The sequence below is a fragment of the Argopecten irradians genome, chromosome 5 (genome assembly GCF_041381155.1).
Source record: "Argopecten irradians isolate NY chromosome 5, Ai_NY, whole genome shotgun sequence".
Taxonomy (NCBI): domain Eukaryota; kingdom Metazoa; phylum Mollusca; class Bivalvia; order Pectinida; family Pectinidae; genus Argopecten; species Argopecten irradians.
This window is the reverse complement of record NC_091138.1, coordinates 10375480-10400250: the sequence shown is the minus strand read 5'-3', so window position 1 is coordinate 10400250 and position 24771 is coordinate 10375480. Positions and strand designations below refer to the sequence as shown.

At 34.3% G+C, this 24771-nt stretch overlaps 1 protein-coding gene across 2 annotated transcripts in view; it reads left to right on the top strand.

The window, feature by feature from the left end:
- The window catches only part of LOC138322823 (allatostatin-A receptor-like), an 81280-nt gene extending 73782 nt beyond the window's left edge, over nucleotides 1-7498 (top strand). For both annotated transcript variants that reach the window (XM_069266949.1, XM_069266950.1), the window contains exons 3-4: nucleotides 1540-1584; nucleotides 3387-7498. In XM_069266949.1, coding sequence (XP_069123050.1) covers nucleotides 3405-4580 — 1176 coding nt within the window. In that variant the 5' untranslated portion in view covers nucleotides 1540-1584; nucleotides 3387-3404 and the 3' untranslated portion in view covers nucleotides 4581-7498. The remainder of the gene's footprint in view (nucleotides 1-1539; nucleotides 1585-3386) is intronic.
- Nucleotides 7499-24771: the final 17273 nt, after the last annotated feature.

Sequence of the window (24771 nt, the reverse complement as noted above, 5' to 3'; positions counted from 1 at the left end):
TCAAATAATACAATATCTTAATTAGGTAACTAGAGTACATCAAAGGGACGGAATATTCCTAACTGCTCTCTGAGAAATGCCAAAATATAATTCATCGTATCAGTAACATGACCTACACTTCTTCGAATTTCAATGTCAAAATATGTTGCAAGAATCTAGCTGCGATATTCTAGCTCGAAAGACTTTTAGACAGAAAATGTTGTCGACTTTAGAGCTACAATTGGTGCCTATTACTGCTAATGGAGCAAAGTAATGGTTATGCAAACCATTATTTAAACGTTTGCATGCATTTTATCGTACTTGTTTTATATCGCTTACCTACTAGGCAATAAAACTGAACCATATAAAATATCAAATTCTCAGCGAGACATTTGGTTTTACACATGTACATATGAAGACCTTTCTGAAGAGAATTTATACAGCAAGTATACAAAGTACAAATTTGACGTTTTGTGAGCGGTACGGTAGATATTAAGAATAGTAGGTATATTTGTTTTCGATAATAATGATATATAAATGCTTGTATACGCACATATTAATTGGAAACCGACAAAAAAGTATAGAAAATTGTGCCCGAGTGATTTTCGGAGGCACTGCTCCACTAGGACACATAGGGACCAATTCGTACCCGGCCGAAAGGTATAGTAGGCTGGGTACGTATATTCGTTCTAGCAAGAATCCAGCTAAGGCCGTCATTTTGTCACGACGTCTTTAATTTTAGGCCTAACGTACCTTATTGCTTACAAACGTCAAGTCGTGACGCCACTTAAAGAGCACTATAGAATATATTACACTGGTGACATGTACAAAAATATTACACTAGAGTCACGGGATATTACGTGGATTTTGTGATACAGAGCGTTATGTTGAAAACACTTTGTGTGTATTTGGTCAAGGTGAAATATCAATTTTGTTAAGGTGAAATCTAAACCGTGCAGAGTATTGTCTCCATCAATTAGCTAATGGGACATAAATTTTCAGTTTAGTTCATTGCACTACTTGTTACGTTAAAAACGAGCGATTGAAAAATAACACAAATACACAGCAGCCGGAACTCGATAAATGGAATCGTTTTCAAATGAAAATATCATGAAACCAAGTAAGATAACATTATCACGTTTGATTCCTCGTGATTCTGGGTTGATACCCTTCTGTAGGCGCTTATGTTGGTGAAGTACAGTTTCTGCATATTGCCTCAACCAGGATTGTATTTGTTAACTGAACTGAATAAGGATTTTCTAGAATACGACATGTCTTACACATAATTTTTCACCTTAGACAACCGGTTATGTTTCACTATCAGTTTCAGATGACATTGTTAACTTTAAGATGTCTATGGATATTAATAAATTTACGAAGTAAAAGGTAAAATCAAAATAGCATTATTTTGATAAGGTTCAGGTGCAATTCCGATGTGATTTTTTTGTCGGTTAACCACAATTAATTGCTATATTGATATGTTATATTAGATCTATTTTATATTAGATCACGCACTTGTAATTGAATATGTTAACAACTGTTGCATTTTCTATCCTATAGGTCACGGACAGGCAATACTCCTGAAGGGTTAGATCGCATATACAGGTTGGTGAGATTTTATCATATATAAATATATATATATTCAACATTTTGGTCCAAGGGAATCATATCACAAACAATATAGCAATCTATTAATTTATACACTACCGAGTGTTTTCTCTCTCCTTATGTTCTATTGTAATAAGAAGTCTGTAGCGGAGTGTATCAATAATTTTCATTTCGATAACATTCTAGAAAAAAATGTGTATATGTTTCATCCTGTAGTGGAATAGTTAGTGTGTAGTTAAACTGGAGAAATATGTTGAAATGGTTGTAAGGAAGTTCCCATGTATTCAGTAGGGAACATATTCAAATGTGATACACGAAATAACTCAGGAATCAATCAAATATTGTGTATTACCAAACATGTCCTTTATATTATTTGATATGCCATTTACGTTAGTGCTTTCTTTTGGTGCTTGTTTTAAAAACGGCATCAGATAAACAGATGTGTATTTAATCGACACGTACATTTCTATGAAAAGCTAACACCCAATGTTGGTGTAATAGTGACGACAACATATTATTACTTAGTGATTTAAACAACCATCAGTACGCCTATTCAATTTCAGTCTAAAATGATACAGACTATTCTGATAAATAACAATATACACTGCAAGCCACAAGGGAGATACATAATTCCGTTGTATCGCCTTCGATTAGCCTTCCCCTTTATCACAAGGTTGTGTCACCACCACGCGACAGTTGGTAATACTACACAGAAAGTATGTGGATGCATGATAATCCATGTTGTATGAGAAGCCGTAGGCATGCTTTTTTGACAAAAAAGTTATGAGTCGCGTTCTGGTAAACAGGAAGTTTTCTGCATTAGGTCTGTCGAAAGGGTAACTGAACATTAATGGTGCGAACGTCCCCGCCGATCTTTGAAACATCGCCTTCACTGACATTTTTCGATATCCAATGTTTGTTTGAACATGCATTACTAACAATTTCATAACATAAAATGTCAATTCCAATGTAGTCCCACCATTTAGCATTACGACGCGCAGTTGGCATCCATCAGTCTATGAATTGCCATCCGCTTATTTTGATGCCAATATCATTGTGACAATTGTCATGCCAGTGATTACTGAAAATGGTTGTTCCATCGACAGCGAAGTGTTTATTCATCATAGACGGGATTTCTTTTTTTGATATTTCATAATAAAATTGTTATCAAATATAAATACGGCAGCAAATTCAACATGAAGCGCTAACGAGCTTCTTTAAATTTGCCGCAGTCGAGTTGGTATCCATACTCCTATAACTACCAACTGAATGCAATTAAATATTTAAATACACTGCACCATATAGTCTAATCTAATATTTTCATGACTGTTACATCCAAAACCATCTAATATTTAGCTCACCAGTCCAAAAACTGGCCGGTGAGTTAATGCCATCTCCCTTACACTGTAAAGGAAAAGCATTACTACAATGTTTGTCAAGTAGAAAAAGGAAAATATTCTGTGATCAGTAAGAAGCTTAACGGGTGATGATCAGTTATACATTTACTCAGAAAAGGCGATCTCTATCGTAATTTAACGGGAAAGTAAATCCTTCTCAAATTATTTGCATATAACAAGCTATTTGCCCTTCTGGATAGGCATTGATTGTGACGTCATCTGTTTCCAAGCCTTGCTTCGTACATTGAACTTTACATGGAAAACGACGTGGATTTCACACAGAAAATAATGGCTTTACAATAGGATACCTATCCGCAAGAAATATGTAATTTAATGTTCAAAAATATGTCACTATTCTATGTTGTATTATTTACTATATACAGTGTGTACTTATCATTGCAGCTCAACAACTTTACAAAGATGAATGAATCCGGTTCAACAGCGATCCCCGACAATTTTTCGGACGCGTATTATAACGATTCACTGGAATACTACTATGAATTGTCATCAGAGGAAGAAAGCTTTTTGAACCTGATACGAATTGTGGTTTCAATTGTTTTCAGCCTTATCGTTATTATTGGTTTTGTCGGAAACCTCTTAGTTATCATCGTTGTTGTCTCAAATAAGAAAATGCAAAATACAACAAATATCTTGATAGTAAGTTTGGCTGTAGCCGACTTGTCGTTTATCATTTTCTGTGTGCCTTTCACAGCCACTACATACACCATGTCACGCTGGCCGTTTGGGGACGTTTGGTGTAGAATTGTACAATATCTAACTTACGTTTGTGCGTATGCAAGCGTGTACACACTCGTACTGATGTCATTGGACCGGTATCTAGCTGTCGTGCATCCTATCACCTCAATGCGCATTCGTAACAGTCGTAATACCTACATCATGGTTTACCTTACATGGATCATTATGCTCGGAGGAAATATACCAGTCATCTTTGAATTTTCTCTCAAAGAATTTCAAGATATTAGGAACAGATCTGGTTGTGTTGACATTGATTTCTTCAACAATGCATACCCCGCTTCGCAACCATTTTATGGCTGTTTCTTCGCTTTTGGTTACGTGATACCCCTGACCCTGACCTGTATTCTGTATGGCTTCATGATCAAGAGACTATTATATGGAGTTGTACCAGGTGGCAGCCAACGCCCCGACAGCATGCGGACGAAAAAACGTGTTACCCGAATGGTAGTGATTGTTGTTGTTATTTTCGCAATTTGCTGGCTGCCAATTCAGATCGTATTTGTACTGATAAGCTTTGGGCACGTCGGGATGCACTCTAGATTTTTTGTTGGAAGTCTAATAGCATCAAATTGTCTGGCGTACATGAACAGTTGTGTTAACCCAGTGCTGTATGCTTTCCTGTCCGAAAACTTTCGACGAAGTTTTAGAAGACTGTTGTGTTGTGCAAGCGACCCTCTCAGTAAGTTTGAGTATGAAAAGACCAATGTTCGTGGAATCGAAAAGGAATCAAAAGAGACACTTCTCACTAACACAAATAAGTCAAATGTCCCTGATGGCTCAAAGGACAAGAATAGTAATTCTGAAAATGCCCTTCCTCTGCAAACATTAAATAATATATAATTGTATGGAAATCATTTATGTATAGTAGTCAAAGGTATCATAGAATAAATATATAATTATAAAGTGTATCATGTAAACTAGACACAAAGTTATATATTTTGCCTTTGATATCCACAACACAACTCTAAAGGCAACGGTATACTGGCATATAGAGATGAAAAACAACTAAATGTTAAAACGATTGTTTTAAATAGATGTAGTATTGTCATCATTAAGGGAAACCTCTTCTGTGTGTTTACTTATTTGGGTGTAATCCTATACATTATATTGGTGCCCTACAATTAGGCGAATATCGCGGAATATCCAAACGTAATTATGCCCCTATATACTACTGCTAATTTAAAACTAACAATGTTAGGCTAGCTGTTTTATATAAATGGTTTGAACTGTATCCGAAAAGTCATTGCAAAGCTTCTACTTTGCAAAATTTAAATTATTTTGTAAATCTGAAATTCATATTAGAGTATGAAGAGAATTATATTCATAACCATCACATTTTAATCAATCAGCATTTTTTTTCGTTGTGGATTTAAATTCATTTGGAAATATACCTAGCTATGATAAGAACTTCTTAATATGGTGTACTAAGTTTGATCATAATCTTCATATCCATTTTTTGTGTGTTATTGTTTTCATTTTAATACAAATAATCGACTATTTACTTTCTGTGATGACACAACACATACTCGACATGAAATAGAAAGGCCATTTGGGAAAAGATATTTGCTTTTTAGAAAAATTTCGTGATATTTACTTACTGATATGTGGTATCTGCTTCTGTCGATCCATGCTGATTTGGTGATCCTTGCTTGCTTTATGACTTGATACGTGCTGTTCATGGTACGCATCATGTGTTTTTCTCTAACGTAGGATCTAGGAAGTATCAGGGGGTCCAGAGCACTGGAGTGGAACGGACGGAAATGACGTCAGAAATTTGAAGACTTGAAAAGATCAACCATCTTCTAAATTGAAAGCTAAGGTTTCCGTGTTTCCTCATTGATATTGTAATATCCTCTGCTTTTAGATTTAGAAAACAAAGATATGTCTTTCGGTAATTAATATCTAGTAGTAAATTTGTGGGGTTGAGTACATCATCACTTTCCGATATTACTTTTTTTCTTATCTATTAGTTATACTTCATGATCTAAATAGAAAATTATCATTCTGTAAAAATCTTTTAATGTAAGCAAATAACTTTGATTTCGGATGAAATTTGCTGAAATGAAAAAACAGTTTTTTTCTATTCACTGACAGTAATTTTATAGTTAAAAAAACATACGATTGAAATATTTTAGTTCCGAAAGTCATTGATTATAGTTTCACTTGACGGTATCCACGCATGCACCTTTCTTCAGTAGATTGACAGAAGCCTCTTAGTAGCCGCATACTGTTGTTAGTTCCGCCCCTATGAGACGTTATTGGTGTTGCTATTGTTTAGTTAGGTATTTCTTCAAATAAGGTATTGAACCCTTCTATTAACACATTTACTTTATTGATATTGTTTTCTATACACATGCTGGAGCTAATAACAGTTTATCCATGTAAAAATTTAATGTAGATTTCAGAATCAAACGGCAGGAAGAAACAACGTTTATTTGCATTTAAACCATTCATATTTAATTTCAAAACTATAGGTTGGTCTTCACACAACAATCAATAGTCGTTTCACCGAGAACGGGTTGTTGATATTGTACCTTCTGATTTACAGTAATAAATGATGATTATTTTCAAAAATGTTCATTATTGGTTGGCAATACCATTCAGGGAGACTTGTACGGTTTGTGTTAAATTTACATTGCGGCCTTTATTCTTTAAAATCAATTTCGCGATGAAGAACTGAGAATATTTCAAACATCATAACAGAAAATGCTTTTTATTTTTCGTTTGTTCGGTTTGTTGTTGTCATGATAACACGCACATACATATATATATTTATCAATTATGAAATTTTGTTGAAGTCCATATGGTGATATACCACCCCGGTAGAATTAAAAGAAAAACGAAGGCTACAGGAGACCACCCTAAAGAAATCAACATGTTGGCAGTTTAATCACAAAAGAAATATTAAGTCGGTGTTTCTAAAATGGAACCAATGAGCCGATATGATATTGAACCTCATGCGACCATGTGTTGGCCAATGATTATAGTGGACAATCAGGACATATCTAATATACATCTCATTTCGTCATATTTTCAATTCATTTTCACTTCATTTTAACTTTGGTTTGTGATTATATATCTGTATAAGAAATGATTTATAAGAATACCTTTTGTGTTTGAGGTGTAAGCATATTGTTTAAAGATGGTGTGATAATACAATGTTATGTAAATATAACGGAGAAATCAGAGTATAGCATAGAGTGGTAACATAACATGTATATATATATATATGTCATTCGCTTTATTTTGCAGGAAGGTATTTCATTCACCATTATTCATCAAAACTGTTTAGCCATTTACAATTTATGTTTTGGAATATGCAGTAGGTAGTTGAGTCTAAAATACAATTGTTTTGTTTATTTGATCTTAATGATCTATCAAATCTCTTCACTATTCTTAAATCGAGATTATGATTAGAAGTGTCCAATATTTGGCAAAATGGAGAAGCAAATTCCATTAATCTTAATGATTGATTTTTATATAGAAATAATAGGTCATATCTATCGGTTATATAACTTTTGACATCATAGATGAATTATAATATCTGAATATTCAAAGTATTTTTATGTTATGCAGTGCATGACGAAATAACATTTACAATGAAATCACTATGACAAATTGTTCGCTTAACAAGCTGTTAGTGGTCAGTGGCTGTAAATAATTACATAGATATATATATACATCATATTTTATTCTTTAATTATGATTCAGTGTTGGTGTTAAAATTGTTTATTGTGAAATAAAAATAATATCGTGAACTAGGTCGTATTGGTGTTGTTATTCATTAAGTACCCTGCCTAAAGACGCTATTGTTTTACTACTATGGAACAATAACGTAAATTCTCGTAGAGTTTAAACGTAGAGTTATAATCCCTCTGACCTCTTTGAGAGTTCAGTGCAGTTTTCTCAGTCACCTGTGTAATCGGCTTAAGTTTCCCGTAATATGACCAATTTATAAATTATTAAGTCACTATTGCTTTTTACATTGTGACCACATACAGACATAACGTCTGTGTGATTGTATCTCTGGTTAACGCGCGACTGCGTATTTGTGTAATTAAAACCGGATTTGTTTTATATTTGTTCCAATCATTTGTCGCTGCTGTAACTGAATAATTAAGTGTATTAATGATGCAAGTCGAATTTCAAAACAATGACGTAAATAAGTATGCCTTATTTAACATTAAGTATTATTAGATTGCAAGTATCCGATATATAAATATATTTATTTTGCAACACCTTTTCAGTTTTCAATAAAAAATCCAGACATTTGAAATGGTTCATTTAACGACTACGCCAATTTCTAACAGCGGACTAATTTGGTGTCAGTAAACTGGATTCTCATTCATAAATATAGGTATTACAACATCAAGTCTAGGCGGTCCTGATGGTCTGTTTTGTATTGTGAAATGTAAATACAAGCATACATATCTTTTCCAAACAATCATTGAAGTTTCAGTGAGTCGTAAATATGAATCCCTTCAGTGTTCGTTTACAGAGGTCATAGGTCAGCAGTATTTCAAAATTGAGTATATCTTGTAGTACTATCGTCTAAGATTAAGGGTTTAAATTATCAATAAACTGGATTGTGCTTGATTTGCTTTTATATACATTTCTCTAGATTTTCTTTTCAAAATAATCTCAGTTTAAATTACAATTGTGTTTCAAATTATTTCACTCTTTCCTATGAATCTCATATTGTTCATGATTTATTTTACTGCCATTATTCATTTTTTATCTACTTAAGTTCTATTATTAGAGTTAAAAAAACATCTGATAGGGATAAGACAGTAATCAAAGAAGGACACAGACTGAATACGAAATTGAGATTCCATCTAATCTTTATGTTAATATCAGGATTTCTGAATCAATAGATTTCGTCTCCAAATGCTCGAGCAATTCCAGCTCTTATATTGCATTCAGTATATAAAAAAAACATGCTTCAAAATTCTGAAACTTCTGCCCATGGTAATTTTGACCTTGAAAGATTAGGCAATTGAAACCAAAAAGAGAAAAATGAACAATGCAAATATGTATTGGTATCAGAGGCGACAAAAGCTGAAACTTCGAACCCATCTAAAAAGGGTCACTGAAAAAGGATCATTGATATACTTGTGTAAATCCATCATTTAAGGATATACGTACAACGTCAATAATTGGAATGAGGAAATAGCCAGCGAACAGGTTACGAGACATTACTATGTATCAGTACCCTAACACTTGCAATCTAAACTATACACTAGCTATAGATAACATAGCATAAGCATATAAAACATACAAACTACCCCATACACTTGTTTTGTCTAACTAAGACTGGTCATGCATTGTTTGTGTTTCACTTTTGCGCGATTCTAATGATATTTAGTTACCTTTCGTGTTAGAAATCTGCCGTGGGGAGAAAATGATGTCATGTAAATTTGGTAAATACTATCACACAAAGACACAACACGAATATGACACATTGATTGGCAGCAAACATTGAAAAATAAGCATTCCTCTAAACATGTCGGCAAACAAATGACACTGTAATTAATACGACATTACGCAAAATTACCACTAACGTGCAGTGAATTATTAATTAATTCATTCCTTATATTAATAATATTTAAGGACACGTGTTGTGATATTTCGGTTACCTTTTAAACAGGCGGCCTAAAAGAAATCGTAATAAATATTGACTGGAATAAGATGTTAAAATAACCTACATTCTAAAACAAAAATTGTCATAAATTTAATAAATACATTTTTTCCCCACACAGTAAGCTTTCTAATCGTTTTGATAGTAAAGAAATTGCTGTTTTATCCATAAGTTACAAAGAACATCCTAGCTTATTCTGAAAACATCACATTTAAAGAAGAACATTGATGACGTAACAGAAGGTAATTTATTCAAACTATGATACACATTTCCATAAAACAAAACAAAAATTAAAATGGAAATTTATATTTATATAGAATCATGGTGTCCGCGCTCACGAAATCCGAGCAAAGTCAATACATCACTAAGCATGATAACATTAAAACTAATTTCAAATCAACCAGAATAAAACTAAAATTCGATATGGAACTGATTATTTAGAGAAGGAAAACTGTATCGACATGTAGATGGGTCATGGAGGTTGTTTATAATAGGGCTGTTGTTTGAGAGCAATATCATTCTTTCAAGATTTACCACTGACATTTAGCGGAAATGTCAAGTCCTGCGCTCAGAGCCATCTTCTCCTTTTGTGGATAATTATAGTGCTACTTGACTGGTTCAGTAATGACTCTCTCTGTGTCCCTGGCCAGTGTTAAACATCAACTAGATCCATCAAATAACCATTTGAAAGTATGGAATTGCCTCAACCCTAACTCGCATCTTTCCTTGCAAGGGGTACTGCAAGGCCACGAGAACCAAACCGTGACGGGAATATTCAGTTTCCTGAACTGTGGTAAATGTAGTCGATGGTGTATTTTCTGTACTTACTAAATTACAAATACAATTTATGTAGGTATGAATATGTTGATGAAGAAAACAACACTTGATGTATTATAAAATGCACAATCTATATTTGTACAAAATAATACAACCTCTAATATAGGTTTTTCATTCTAGTGTTAATACGTTTTCCTGAGATGAAGATACAAACATTAATCAATAGGATTCCTTGCTGGCTGTGTGACATGATAAAGCATATAAAACATCTTTGTAAGAGTAAGGTCGTAATTAAAGGGTGTGTGTATTTAAATGTGTCTGAAACGTTCTTCATTAAACGTGTATCCGCTCATTGGATACCCTTAATGCAGTTAGAGCATTATCCCAATACTGTTACGTATCTAACTGGAGACACGCTTAACTCTATAATTCTTCTCTCTTCATGATGAACGTTGAACATTATTCATTATAATCATTAAAGAAAAAAGCCTACATCACATTTAAATATTTTAATGTTTGCCATTCTTATTATTTCATTTTATAAAACTATTTTAGAAATGTTTTTCTTTACTTAGGTGTCGTTTGATATGAAAGCGTATTTAAGATTCCGTTACAGTTTATCTCTTACCCAGAATGTATTTATATCTCAAATTACTGCAATGTAACAACCCTTAAATTGACATAATTATTTTCTTTTCTATTTCACAATAAACCATATTTTGGACGCAAGTATTGCTGATTAATCGATGAATTATGCTGCGTAATATTCTATTTCATGAGAAGTAAAACATGCGAGTGAGCATTTGTATTTCCGTGAAGTACATATAAATTATTTGAAAAGACATTTTACAGTTTTCTATTACAAATCATGATATTTAAAAGATTTTTTTTTATAATTTCTGAAGTGGTTTATGAAATTGTCAATTTTGCTCATTTAAGCATGTTGTCAATTTCTCGCGGGATTAACTTGTTGTCAGTAACCATGCCTCAACTCATATATAAAGGATCTTACATGAGTGTTCATTTCATATGAGATTTTATGAAACGAAAAATATAGCTCGCAATAGTTAAAACACCTAGATGAGTTTCATAAAATTTCATATAAAATGAACACAAATTTAAGATACTTTTTATCAAATAACTACAAATACCTACATAACAAAGCATTTCACGTCAAAATATATTCCGAAAATTTAGCAAAGGCCGCCATTTTGTCCCGCCGTCCTCGTAATGCTGACATCGTGTTATTTTCTTTACGCCATTTTATTGTTTCGCTCTTTCTTTCGTCACAATGAATTTTAAGCCAATGAAAATCGCTCAAGGTCATATTACACTAGTGACATATGCAAAAATATTTCACGGGCGATATCACTGGATATCTGGCGGACTATGTGATAATATAAGACTCTTTCATATGTGGATATGAAGGATAGAGATATTCTACCCGAGGGTCGCAAAATGTGGTAAAACCCGAGGTTTGCCGAGGGTTTTGCAACATTTTGTAATCCTGAGGGTGGAATATCCCTATCCTTCATATTCACTTATAAAAGAGTATTTTTCTTCCATACCTCGACGCTTTATTGCAATTTTACAACTATAATATCCCGCCATTTTGAAATAAATTCGAAGAAATCCACGACTGGAAGTCAATTTTTCATCATGAAAATTACGTGATATTTTCAACGCAAATTCCGTAGCTTGCATCTTTTATAGTAAAACCAGTCAATTTTGAGAAAAAAATGTTAAAATTTTTCCAAGGAAATATAAATTTTGTTGACGCCGTGACGTCACGAGGCTTTATTGCATTAGTAGCCATGCAATACAGCCTCAGGTGACATGAGTGTATTGCCCTTGACCAGACAGTATTACACGTGTAGGTATGAAAGAAATACAGGTATTACTACACATACTATGCTGCATTTCTTATAAAGCAGATCATGATTATCGGGAGGCTGAGTAATGGAAGTCTATGTGGCAAAATGTAAATATACCGAAATGTAAGACACTGATGATCTGAGGATGTACAGTGAGTGATACGAATAATAGTATTCATTTCTTGCTACGCCTGAACATCCTTTGGAGATCAGGGTCACATTTTGTGAACTTTGGCAATAGCCAATTGAAACATCGTGTTTGATTTTTGTCGGTGAAATATAATTTCTAGGAACCTATGTCACTGTCGATGTATTACAATTCCGAGTTATGGTAGTGACTATTTACAATGTCACATATGTTTGTCATTAAGAACGTCCCAAAATAAAAAAAATAAAAACATGTACTGCGAAATAAATTTATGGTGAAGAAAATTACAATATATGCACATAACATTTTTATATTCGCAGCTGGTGATCAATGGAAGCTGTCATATGATTGGTGATTAAGGCTTCGTTAGTATAGGTCTTACTGGAAGTAAACCATGAGCATCATCTGTCTGACATCTCATGTTCTGATCGTTTCCAAAGTTATTCATTAAAACATCCTCTATTAAATACATCATCCGTTATATAATACTAGTTTTTTAATACTCCTTAAGTAATTCATGTATTTAATCCTGTTTTCAATATTAGCAAAATAAAGTCTATCTGGTAAGATGGTGTTATTTTGCCGAGAAAAAAATATCTATAGGATGAACACAAGCTTTGTATGCATCCCAAAGCACAATGTAGAAGAAATTTCATTCGTTTGACTGCGATTTGCCCTCCACCATCCCTTCTGTATAGTATATATAACATATCTCTTACAGCGGTAAATACAACTGGAAGTACACCTAAGACTTGGCTTTTAGTGTTAAATTTTCTAATGAGTCCTATATAAAGGTGATGCAGGTAAAACAATGCCATATAACATATATAATTGACTTGATGTAATCAATATAATGCATATCTACAGATGGATCTGCGTAACCATTAAACGATTAACGTCATTTGTCTAGAATCTTTTATCCGCTTCTTTCATTCTCTTGTTTTAAACACATGAGTGTAAAAGAGTTACAAATTGCAAATAAAAGACCGCATTTCGACCCTCATCAACCCGAATCAATTTTAATCAAATTTTAAGAAGTAAGTAGAACGGGAAACTCATCACACAGCAACAATTTAGGCAGGCCCATCTAGTACTTATTTCCTGGAAAATTAGGCCATGGGCTAGGAGGGTCCCACATGCACCCCCTCCCCCCCCAAACCTCCGAACCAATATTTTTCTGAACCCTTATGACCCACTGATCACAAATCCAAATGTTAACATTGCATAAGTTGGGATGAACTTCCGGTTATGACGTCATCAAGATGGCCGCCATCTCGAATTTCACTAAAAATTGAAAAAATAGTCATAACATTAACATTTTTCAACCGAAGTAGACAAATGAGGTATCAAAATGACCACATTAGAACAACAAATACATATCAGGACCAAAAAATCCAATATGTGTAGTGATTTCTACGCAGGAAATGAAAAAATCGGATTTAAAGCTCAAAAATGGTGATTTTTCATATTTTGTTTGACGCATCAAAAATGTTTCCCAACAACAATCTATTATTTCTAATAAGTTTTTTGACCACTTATCAATCAGTTTAAACAACAACAACAACAAAAACCAATGTTAACATTGTATAGGTTCCGGTTATGACGTCATCAAGATGGCCACCATCTCGAATTTCACTAAAAAACGAAGAATAGTCCTAACACTGATATTTTTCAACTAAAGTAGACAAATGTGGTATCAAAATGACCACAATAGAACGACAAATACATATCAGGACCAAATAATCCAATATGTGTAGTGATTTGTACGGAAGAAATAAAAAAAATAATCTTTTAAGCTCAAAAATGGTGATTTTTCAGCAAATTTTTCATACTTGGCTTGACGCAGCAGAAATGTTTCCCAACAACAAATTATTACTCGTAATCAGTTATTTAAACTCCTATCAATCAGTAAATTAAAAAACAACATCAAAAATATATAGAAATGCAAAAAAAGAATTATTGTTATATCCTCAATTTTGTAGATTAGCATCGTCTCAAAAATAACACAACACCTACTGATAGCGTAACAAATGTAACCTAAGCTAAGCCTGTGTTTCCGTTAATATCATTAACAGTTCCCAAAGCGTTTGTGTCTTTGAAAATGAGCACATTCATTGTTTATTTCCTATGCATAGCATAAGCAAAATGTCAGATGGTTACTACAATGTCACTAAATAATATGTCTTTCACTGGTTCTCAATGATAACCATTATCATTGTGCGTGCTTTCTCGCCTCACTGACCTATCCACTGAAGAGACTCGGCATATCTGGTAGCTGGTACATGCAGTCCGAATCAGAGTACTCGAGATATCAGTATCCAATTCGTCGAAAGCCAGATCGACGTTTTCGATGTCGATGAGCTCATGTGACACTGCATTACCAGTGTTGTTCTAGCCTTTTATGACCCATCCATGACCAGAGTTCATATCAGAAACAACAGGTTCAGGGATGTGGGATCTCTTTCAGATTCTAACATATCGTATGTATATGCTGTTTCAGACTTCTCCGGCATAATGGAAATTACACCAAATGTTCTCCTTAGCACATAACTCCATAATTTGTATGAAGTACTATTCATCAATCTTGTGGACCCTCGTGCAACCATAAATGGCACAGGTGATATCATTGAGGTCATTAATGAGGGCATAAATGTTAAATGTTTTTCATTGGTCTGACTTTCCCCGCTCCGTGTAAGGTGCTGGTTGTGTCACATCTGGTATATGCGCAAAGAGACCATTGAAGACTCTCCAGTAAAAAGTTCTCTAAAGTGCTTTCCAGACTTGGCAAAGAGTGAAACTTCACTGCAGACCTCATTTATGACCTCAAAGAATCCGCCTGTGCCACCTATGGTCACTGAGGTTCACAAGAATGAGGAATTGTGCTTCATACGAATTAAGGAGAACCAACTCAACCCTCCGCAGAATGTTGATCTGGTGTCTTTTCCATCATGCCGGGGAAGTCTGGAACATAATATAAGATATGTGAATCTAGGTGAAACTAGGTTGGAAACAGGAAGAGCTCCCACATCCCTGAAACCGATGTTTCTGATCTTAACTCTGACCATGGACAGTTGACAAGTTAGAACCACGATGGTAACCCGGTAATGTAATGTCACATCAGGTCACCGAGGTCGAAGACGACACTCTGGCGAGAAAGCACGCACAACGAAAATGATTAGCATTAAGAACTAGTGAAAGAATATGTGACACTGTAGTAACCATCTTATATTTCCTTGCGTTATACACAGGAAATAAACAATGAATGTGCTCATTCTAAAAGACATCATATGTTTCGAAAAGTGTCATGGTATTTACGGAACTTTAATTTGATACCCTATAGCTATTAGTTAGCGTTTTGCTGTAATAATTCAGTTTGAGAGGCTACTAGTCTACACAATTTCGAACATGAAAATGGATTATTTTGAAGTCCCACTTAGATATTCAGCCAACTTTAAATTCAAATTTGTTAAGATATAAATCGTCAATAGCCAATGTTATATTCAGGAAATTCCAAGACACTAGGAAACTGTAGTGTTAGCGGTTTGGAAAAAATAACAATCATATGCCGCATCCGGTGATGTTTTGTAAACCAAATGATGGTATTACAATTCTCTTTTGCATTTCTATATATTTTTGTTGTTGTTGTTTTAACAGATTGATAAGAGGTAAAATAACTGATTGTGAATAATAATTTGTTGTTGGGAAACAATTTTGCTGCGTCAAGCCAAATATGAAATAAATGCTGAAAAATTACCATTTTTGAGCTTAAAATATTATTTTTTTTCATTTCCTGCGTTCAAATCACTACATATATTGGATTATTTGGTCCTGACATGTATTTGTTGTTCTATTGTGGTCATTTTGATACCTCATTTGTCTACTCCAGTTGAAAAATGTCAATGTTATGACTATTTTTTATTTTTCAGTGAAATTCGAGATGGTGGCCATCTTGATGACGTCATAACCGGAACTTATATGATGTTAACATTGGTTTTGGTTGTTTTTATTGCTTAAACTGATTGACAAGTGGTCAAAAAACTTATAAGAAATAATAGATTGCTGTTGGGAAACATTTTTGCTGCGTCAAACAAAATATGAAAAATTTGCTGAAAAATCACCATTTTTGAGCTTTAAATCCGATTTTTTCATTTCCTGCATAAAAATCACCACATATATTGGATTTTTTGGTCCTGATATGTATTTGTTGTTCTATTGTGGTCATTTTGATACCTCATTTGTCTACTTCGGTTGAAAAATGTTAATGTTATGACTATTTTTCAATTTTTAGTGAAATTCGAGATGGCGGCCATCTTGGTGACGTCATAACCGGAAGTTCATCCCAACTTATGCAATGTTAACATTTGGATTTGTGATCAGTGGGTCATAAGGGTTCAGAAAAATATTGGTTCGGAGGTTTGGGGGGGGGTGCATGTGGGACCCTCCTAGCCCATGGCCTAAATGTTATCCCATTTGAATTGTGACGACTAGACTGCCAATTGTTAGTATACTGTGACCGAGTGTGGTCGTTCCGTGTATTTGCGCCATGCTTCAATATCACTGTATGGTAACGGGATCCGGCCCCGGTTGTTTGATATCTACTTCCGTAAATATCGTACCCAAAGAGGGGTACGTGCAAAATCGCTTTAAAAACTCGATATTATTTCATTTGTTTATTGAAACCTATCAAGAATTAGAACAGTGAGAGCTCAACATTTTAATATGTCCAACCATGGTATGTGAAAATGAGAATAAAGTCTTTCAGTTTGTATTCAAACATGTAACCTGGATGGGATTTCCGTGCAAATCTGAGAAAAATGCGTGAGAATATGAACATATCTCAAGATATCGGATGCATTTTTTAAGGTAAGATGTTGAATGAAGAATTAGGATAGAAACAAAAACTATCTATCACTTCAAATTTATCGTAAATACATCCTGTGTGCCATAATCGACGATGTTTAGTGAGCATATTTAGACTATAGTGTACGTGTTTGGTACGTACAAAAGTCCGGTTGGTATTCATAAGTATACGGTTTGGTATAACAACCTGGTTAAAAATTTGAATCACAAATAAAACATAGGATAACTTAAGGACAGTATTATCATTTCGGGCAAATTAACATATTACACAGCAAGAGCCGATACATAATTACCATCATAGAAAAAAGTTAAATTTATATATACTTATATATCTTCATATATACATGTAAGTTTGTAATCCTAGTGTTTGGTAGCTGTTATATATATATAAAGTATGTAGCTTCGTCATATCAAAGTATATATCGGGGAAAGCCGGAAAACCACCACACGCTATAAAAAGTATGCAACAATTAATTGTTAAAGATGCTCCATCGCCGACAAATGGTATTTTTTCACTATCAAAAACAGGAGAAGACGATTTAGTATTTTTCTTCAGTTACAAAAGTTACTTACTTTACACCATTACCAACATTGAAAAGTTTGAGCTTCTAATTTTACTTCAAGTTAAAAATATGAAAAATAATTAATTGCATCCCGAAAAAAAATCCGTTGCACTATATCCTATATGGAATGAAGTACTGATTGGGCATGCACTAATGGCAAAATAAATTATTTTACATTATTTTTTGTGTTAATTAGACAAATATATACACGATTATACACCAATTATTGTTCAAATAATGAATATCATTTATGCTTTGTCGACGGTGGAGCATCTTTAAGCATTGTAAATACAAATCAAGTCTTAGACACTTTTATACTTCCATACTCATGCGCAATGTTTACTCATATTTTTTGGTTACTATGTTATTTTATTCACCCCCAGGGGAGGAGACACATTATATTTGTGTTCTATTTACAGATACGCATTTAATTACATATAAAATTAATATTGATGTCCTTATATTTCTAAACCAATTCATTAACATTATTATCCCTCCCGTGATGTTATCTACATTGTACAGGGAGAAACGAACGATGCTTATTCAAGTGTTCATTTTTATGAAACAGCTTATATCCAATTCTCCATAATTTACTGGCTGTGGTGTCATTTCAGTTGTTCGACGGCCCTACATCTATTTAAACAGCATCCATATTGAAAAGAACAAGGACGTATATGAAATCCTTGGAAAGACGTATCATCAGGAATCCCTCAAGGATCCGTGCTGGGCCCACTAATGTCCGTTATATTTATGAACGATCTACCAGAAATGTATATTTAACTGCTGATAATGCTAAAATATTCAAAATTATAAAATCTTAAAGTGTTTCGCACGAAAGTAGTCTGGTCAAAAAAAAAAATCTTTCGTGCGTCCTTTTTGCTTATTCGTTACTTTGAACGTTTGTTCGTTCCTTCAGTAACGCGTTTTCTGGGTATATATCAGACAAGTGCCCTAGTTGTGTATTTTGCTATTTCAAACATTCCATTTTTGGTGGGTTTTTTTGTAGTCTTGGAAACTAGTCAAAATACCAAATTACTGTTTATTTTTGTCAGCAGCTGTTTTTTCAGTTTTACAATAGACGCATTAAAAACTCTTACTTTGAGCTTGATATCTGGGTTTTCATACCAACTGTGAAGCACGGGGATTATGCCACGCTTTATTTGCGGCTCCCTGTTTGTGATTCAAATTTAACTAGGTTGTTATACCAAACCGTATACAAATGGATATACCAAACCGGAATTTTGTGCGTACCAAACAAGTGCACTATAGTCATAACATGCTCACTAAACATCATCGATTATGGCAAAAAGGACGTATTTACGATAAATTTGAAGTGGTAGATAGATTTTGTTCTATCCTAATTCTTCATTCAACATCTTATCTTAAAGAAATGCATCCGATATCTTGAGATATGTTCATATTTTCACGCATTTTTCTCAGTTTTGCACGGAAATACCATCCAGGTTACATGTTTGAATATTCTCATTTTCACATACAATGGTTGGACATATTAAGATTTTAAGCTTTCACTGTTCTTATTGTTGATAGGTTTCAATAAACAAATGAAATACTATCGAGTTTTTAAAGCGATTTAGCACGCACCCCTCTCATTTGTTTAGGTACGAGGCCGGATCCCGTTACACAGTGATATAGTATAGCACAAATCGTATAGGGAGGCCGTCCTTAAATGATCTGTAAATAGGACGTTTTTCAACCAATCATTTTAATATTATAATTCCGCTTCCCTTTGTGAGCTTGCAGAGTTACAATTCCTTTACCATGACTATCGTGAAAACATAAGATGATTTCAAAAGCACGCTGACAAAGAAAGGACTATTAGAAACATTCGAGTGTGCTGTATCTGCCGAAGACAATGTTCTTTGTCTAGACACACAAAATTCTGACCTGTGTCTGACAAACGACTGAATGGAAACCTACTTCGGATCCCTAAGCATGTTGGGAATACCAATAGCCTTCGTCTAGTGCCAATCAAGCCATATCAAGCACATTCTGTTCTAATTTATCTTACTCCCACACACGGATCTATTATGGGCCGAAATAACTATAAAGTATTTTCATTTGAAGTCTCAGCACTGCCGTGATAATAAGGCCTTAATATATTAAAATTGTTCGCTATACTATTTGCAATTTCACAGTTTTTTAAGCAAATACCAAGACTATCATTATCACTATCACTATTTAGGTTTGCAAAGGGGAGGTGTTTTTTCTCTCTAGGCCATGGGTATTGAACCCACATCATAAGATTGTTTAATTCAAAAAACTTAACGTACCATGTCACGGGTTGTAAATCGTTATATCTTGAAATGATGGTCGAGTTGGAAATTTAGAGCGTGATAGGATGATTGAAATGGCTAAAAAATAGCGATTTATAAACCGAGAGTTAGTCGAGTGTATTTGAAAATTTATTAATGAAATAAATCCCAAATGGTGGCGATACATGAAATACAAACGTGAAAACCAACCGCGACCAGGATGCCTTCATTTCTACCACATTTATAAAGAAGTCCGTTCTGTCTCTAAAATGAGCGTATCAATAAACTACAACAAAAAGAAAAGGAGCTCATATTAAGAGACAAATGATTCGATCTAGACTCGTGGACGAAAGGCGAATATGCAGTTGATGGTAAGGTAATTAAACGGCGGGACTTGTGGACGGGCGGGGAAAAGACAGTGGATGATAAGGGAAGGGCTACCTTGTCGACAATGACTCACGAGTCCACAGCTCTAGTGTGTTGTGTGGAGTGTTAGTGAAGAAGTCGGTTCATGAGGGAAACATAAACTGGATAATAGTATCCGTGTTTATCAGCCGGAAACAGGAGCGCAACGGACCAGGGAACTTTATTTATAGCCGTAATTTATTACTGCCAGTTTGTAATTTAATCTCTAATGTTGAAAAAGTTCAGGAGGTGCACGTTATTTCTGCGTCGAAACCCAGAACGAGCTGTTTAGGATCCTGTAGTTTCCTCTGACTTAGGTGACGACCATTAGTTTGTATAAACTGGGGTTGGGGGCGATGTCAGGATTGCATGGCAGAGGAACACCGGAGTTTACCTGGTGCGGTCTCTTCAGAGGGTCAGGGATCGGCATCTCTTAATGCATGATTAGGGAGACCAGAAATTAGGCATGCAACTGTTCCAAAGAGAACCAAAGAGAGAGTTGTCAACCCACATGCCAGACCGCGGAGGATTTCGTCAGTCTCCGGTAGTATTGGATTGGATAGCGCAGACTAAATATATCTAGGATTTGACATGTGGAGGTAAACTGGACATGATGTCATCTGGGATGTTGTGTGTGTAACAGGGCTGCATTTTGTACTTGTTTTCATTATGTAACCAAATCAACCCTTGTAACAAATGTATTAACTTATCAATTTTTCTATTTAATCAGTTTATTTTGCCGTTATATATTGTTATACGTCGACTGCAGGCTTCATCCTGATGCAGTAAGTTTTAAATGTTGAATTAGTGTGGTACACACACCTACACACACTGTTTGAATACCATCGAGTATGTCTTTAAACGCTTTGTTGTTTCTTCTACAGCATTGTATTGCTTCCTTGTCAGTAGTGCTTTCCAATTTTACAGCATCCTGGAATTATGACATTAATTGAAGTGTCATAAGAGGCGTGGTGAATATTCATCTGATATGAAGTTTTAACAGCATGATGGTGAAACCGTTATTTCGTATTCTTACATATGCGTTAATATTGAATTCGGCTTGTAGAAAGGGTCATGTAACCCGCGTCACTCCTAAGAATCCAAGCTACTATCTTTTCAACACCAAGCGTAATTTAAAGTCGTTCAACAAATATAGTTATCATGGAATCTACTTATGTAGTAGTTCTTATTTTAAGGATGTGAGTTGAGAATACGCTTTTAAATATATATGTGAACACAAAATAGGATTTATGAAAATAATTTAAATTTATAAAGAATAGAATAATACAATCCCCAAATATGTCACCATATCTTGCCAAATTATATATATATATATATGTATTTGGCATATGCAATAACATTAGTTGAAATATGTTATCTTGTAACATATATTTGATACAATCATTATCCCTAACATCAGGTGTTTTTTATTTTCCAGTTGATCCTGAACACATTATTGGTACTTAAATATACCCACTTTTATATAAATATGTTTGACATCTTGTTGTCTGCGTATAATTTTCATTTGTTAGGATTTTTTTAAGTTTTTGAAAGCTTGGATTGATTGTCCATGTCAAAATAGCGTTTCCTTTCTTTTGAGGATATATGTCAATCTTATAATCAACCTGTCCACGTTAACGCTAGTCTACATGAATTTGCTTTTAAGTAATGGATTCTAGTGAACGTCAAGAGGTGCAGCATTAAACCATACGATAATAATGGCCTATTTGTCTCGCCCTTGACACTAATAAATCAGGAAAGAGACACTTATGTGTTTTCCCAGAGGCCCTATCCTGGTAGATAATGTATTGGAATTACACGATCCTTAATAGTAGGCCCAACACCGTTTTCCGTCTAACACTCGACTCTTCAAGGCATTGCAATACAGCTTTCCTTCTTTCTGCGAAAACAATTGGTGGCGTCATCTCAAAAATGTTTGTTGCTTTCTCATTTGCTACATGTTTTTATATTCTCAGACGTAATATCAATCAAAATGAGTCAGTTCAATCGAGAGGAAAAAAAAGATCCATATGTTCTGAAAAGAACTTGTCCATCATTCGTTAAATAATTTATATTCAAAATTATACTTTGTTTGTTTGATTATTTTAACGTCCTATTAATAGCCAGGGTCACGTAAGGACGGCCTCCAATGTATGTAGTGTGTAGCGTGTGTAAAGGGCGAGGTGTGTGTTTTGAGAGAATATGGTATGTTCATGTTGTGGCCTCTTGAATAGTAGAATTATTGTCCTTTTTGAAGTGCTATATCACTGGAGCATGCCGCTGAAGACACTAAGCAACACACCCCATCCGGCCACATTATACTAACAACGGGCGAACCAGTCGTCCCACTCCCTGTTTTATGAGCGCTAAGCAGGAGCAGAAACTACCACTTTTATAAGCTTTGGTGTTTCTCGGCCAGGGGACAGAATCCAAAGCCTTTCTCACAGAGGCGAACGCTCAACTCAAGGCCAAAAGTGAGGCGGTGCCAAGGGAGGCATTTGGAAAGATAAAGTCACTAAGGAAAAAGGGAAAATATAAGATCCTAAATTTAGTCGCCTTTCACGATCATGCCATATAGTCAGCAGGTACAATTTTAAAGCCTTACCTGCAGGGCCGACGCTTTTGAATCTAACGTCCTATTACTGTAAACAAATCTCAATTCACGTGTGATTAATCGTCTGATAATAGGTGACGTAGAACCTAATAGATAATAGGTGACATAGAATCAAATAGATAATAGGTCATGTAGAACCAAATAAATAATAGGCCACGTTGAACCAAATAGATTATGAGTCACGTAGAACCAAAAAGATAATTAATAGGTCACTTAGGACCGAATAGATTATAGGTGACGTAGAACCAAATAGATAATAGGTCACGTAGATCCAAATAGATAATAGGTCACTTAGAACCAAATAGATAATTAATAGGTCACGTAGAACCAAATAGATAATTAATAGGTCACGTAGAACCAAATAGATAATAGGTCACGTAGAACCAAATAGATAATTAATAGGTCATGTAGAACCAAATAGATTATAGGTGACGTAGAACCAAATAGATTATAGGTCACGTAGAACCAAATAGATAATTAATAGGTAACGTAGAACCAAATATATCATAGGTGACGTAGAACCAATTAGAAAATACGTGACGTAGAACCAAATAGATAATAGGTCACATAGAACCAAATAGATATTAGGTCACGTAGAACCAAATAGATAATAGGTCATGTAGAACCAAACAGATAAAAGGTCACATAGAACCAAATAGATATTAGGTCACGTAGAACCAAATAGATAATAGGTCACTTACAACCAAATAGATAATAGGTCACATAGAACCAAATAGATATTAGGTCACTTAGAACCAAGTAGATAATAGGTCATGTAGAACCAAACAGATAATAGGTCACGTAGATCCAAATAGATAATAGGTCACTTAGAACCAAATAGATAATTAATAGGTCACGTAGAACCAAATAGATAATTAATAGGTCACGTAGAACCAAATAGATAATAGGTCACGTAGAACCAAATAGATAATTAATAGGTCATGTAGAACCAAATAGATTATAGGTGACGTAGAACCAAATAGATTATAGGTCACGTAGAACCAAATAGATAATTAATAGGTAACGTAGAACCAAATATATCATAGGTGACGTAGAACCAATTAGAAAATACGTGACGTAGAACCAAATAGATAATAGGTCACATAGAACCAAATAGAAATTAGGTCACGTAGAACCAAATAGATAATAGGTCATGTAGAACCAAACAGATAAAAGGTCACATAGAACCAAATAGATATTAGGTCACGTAGAACCAAATAGATAATAGGTCACTTACAACCAAATAGATAATAGGTCACATAGAACCAAATAGATATTAGGTCACTTAGAACCAAGTAGATAATAGGTCATGTAGAACCAAACAGATAATAAGTCACGTACAACCAATTAAATGATAGGTCACATATAACCAAATAGATACTAGGTTACGTAGAACCAAAATAGATAATAGGTCACATAGAACCAAATAGGTATTAGGTCACGTAGAATCAAATAGTTAATAGGTCACGTAGAACCAAATAGATAATATGTCACGTAGAACCAAATAGATAATAGGTCACGTACAACCAGATACACAATAGGTCACGTACAACCAATTTAATGATAGGTCACGTACAACCAAATATAATATGTTACATAGAACCAATAGGTATGAGGTCACGTAGAACCAAATAGTTAATAGGTCACGTAGAACCAAATAGTTAATAGGTCACGTAGAACCAAATAGATAATAGGTCACATATAACCAAATAGATAATAGGTCACATAAAACCAAATAGATAATAGGTCACGTAAAACCAAATAGATAATAGGTCACGTAACACCAAATAGATAATAGGTCACGTAAAACCAAATCGGTAATAGGTAACATAGAACCAAATAGATAATAGGTAACATAGAACCAAATAGATAATAGGTC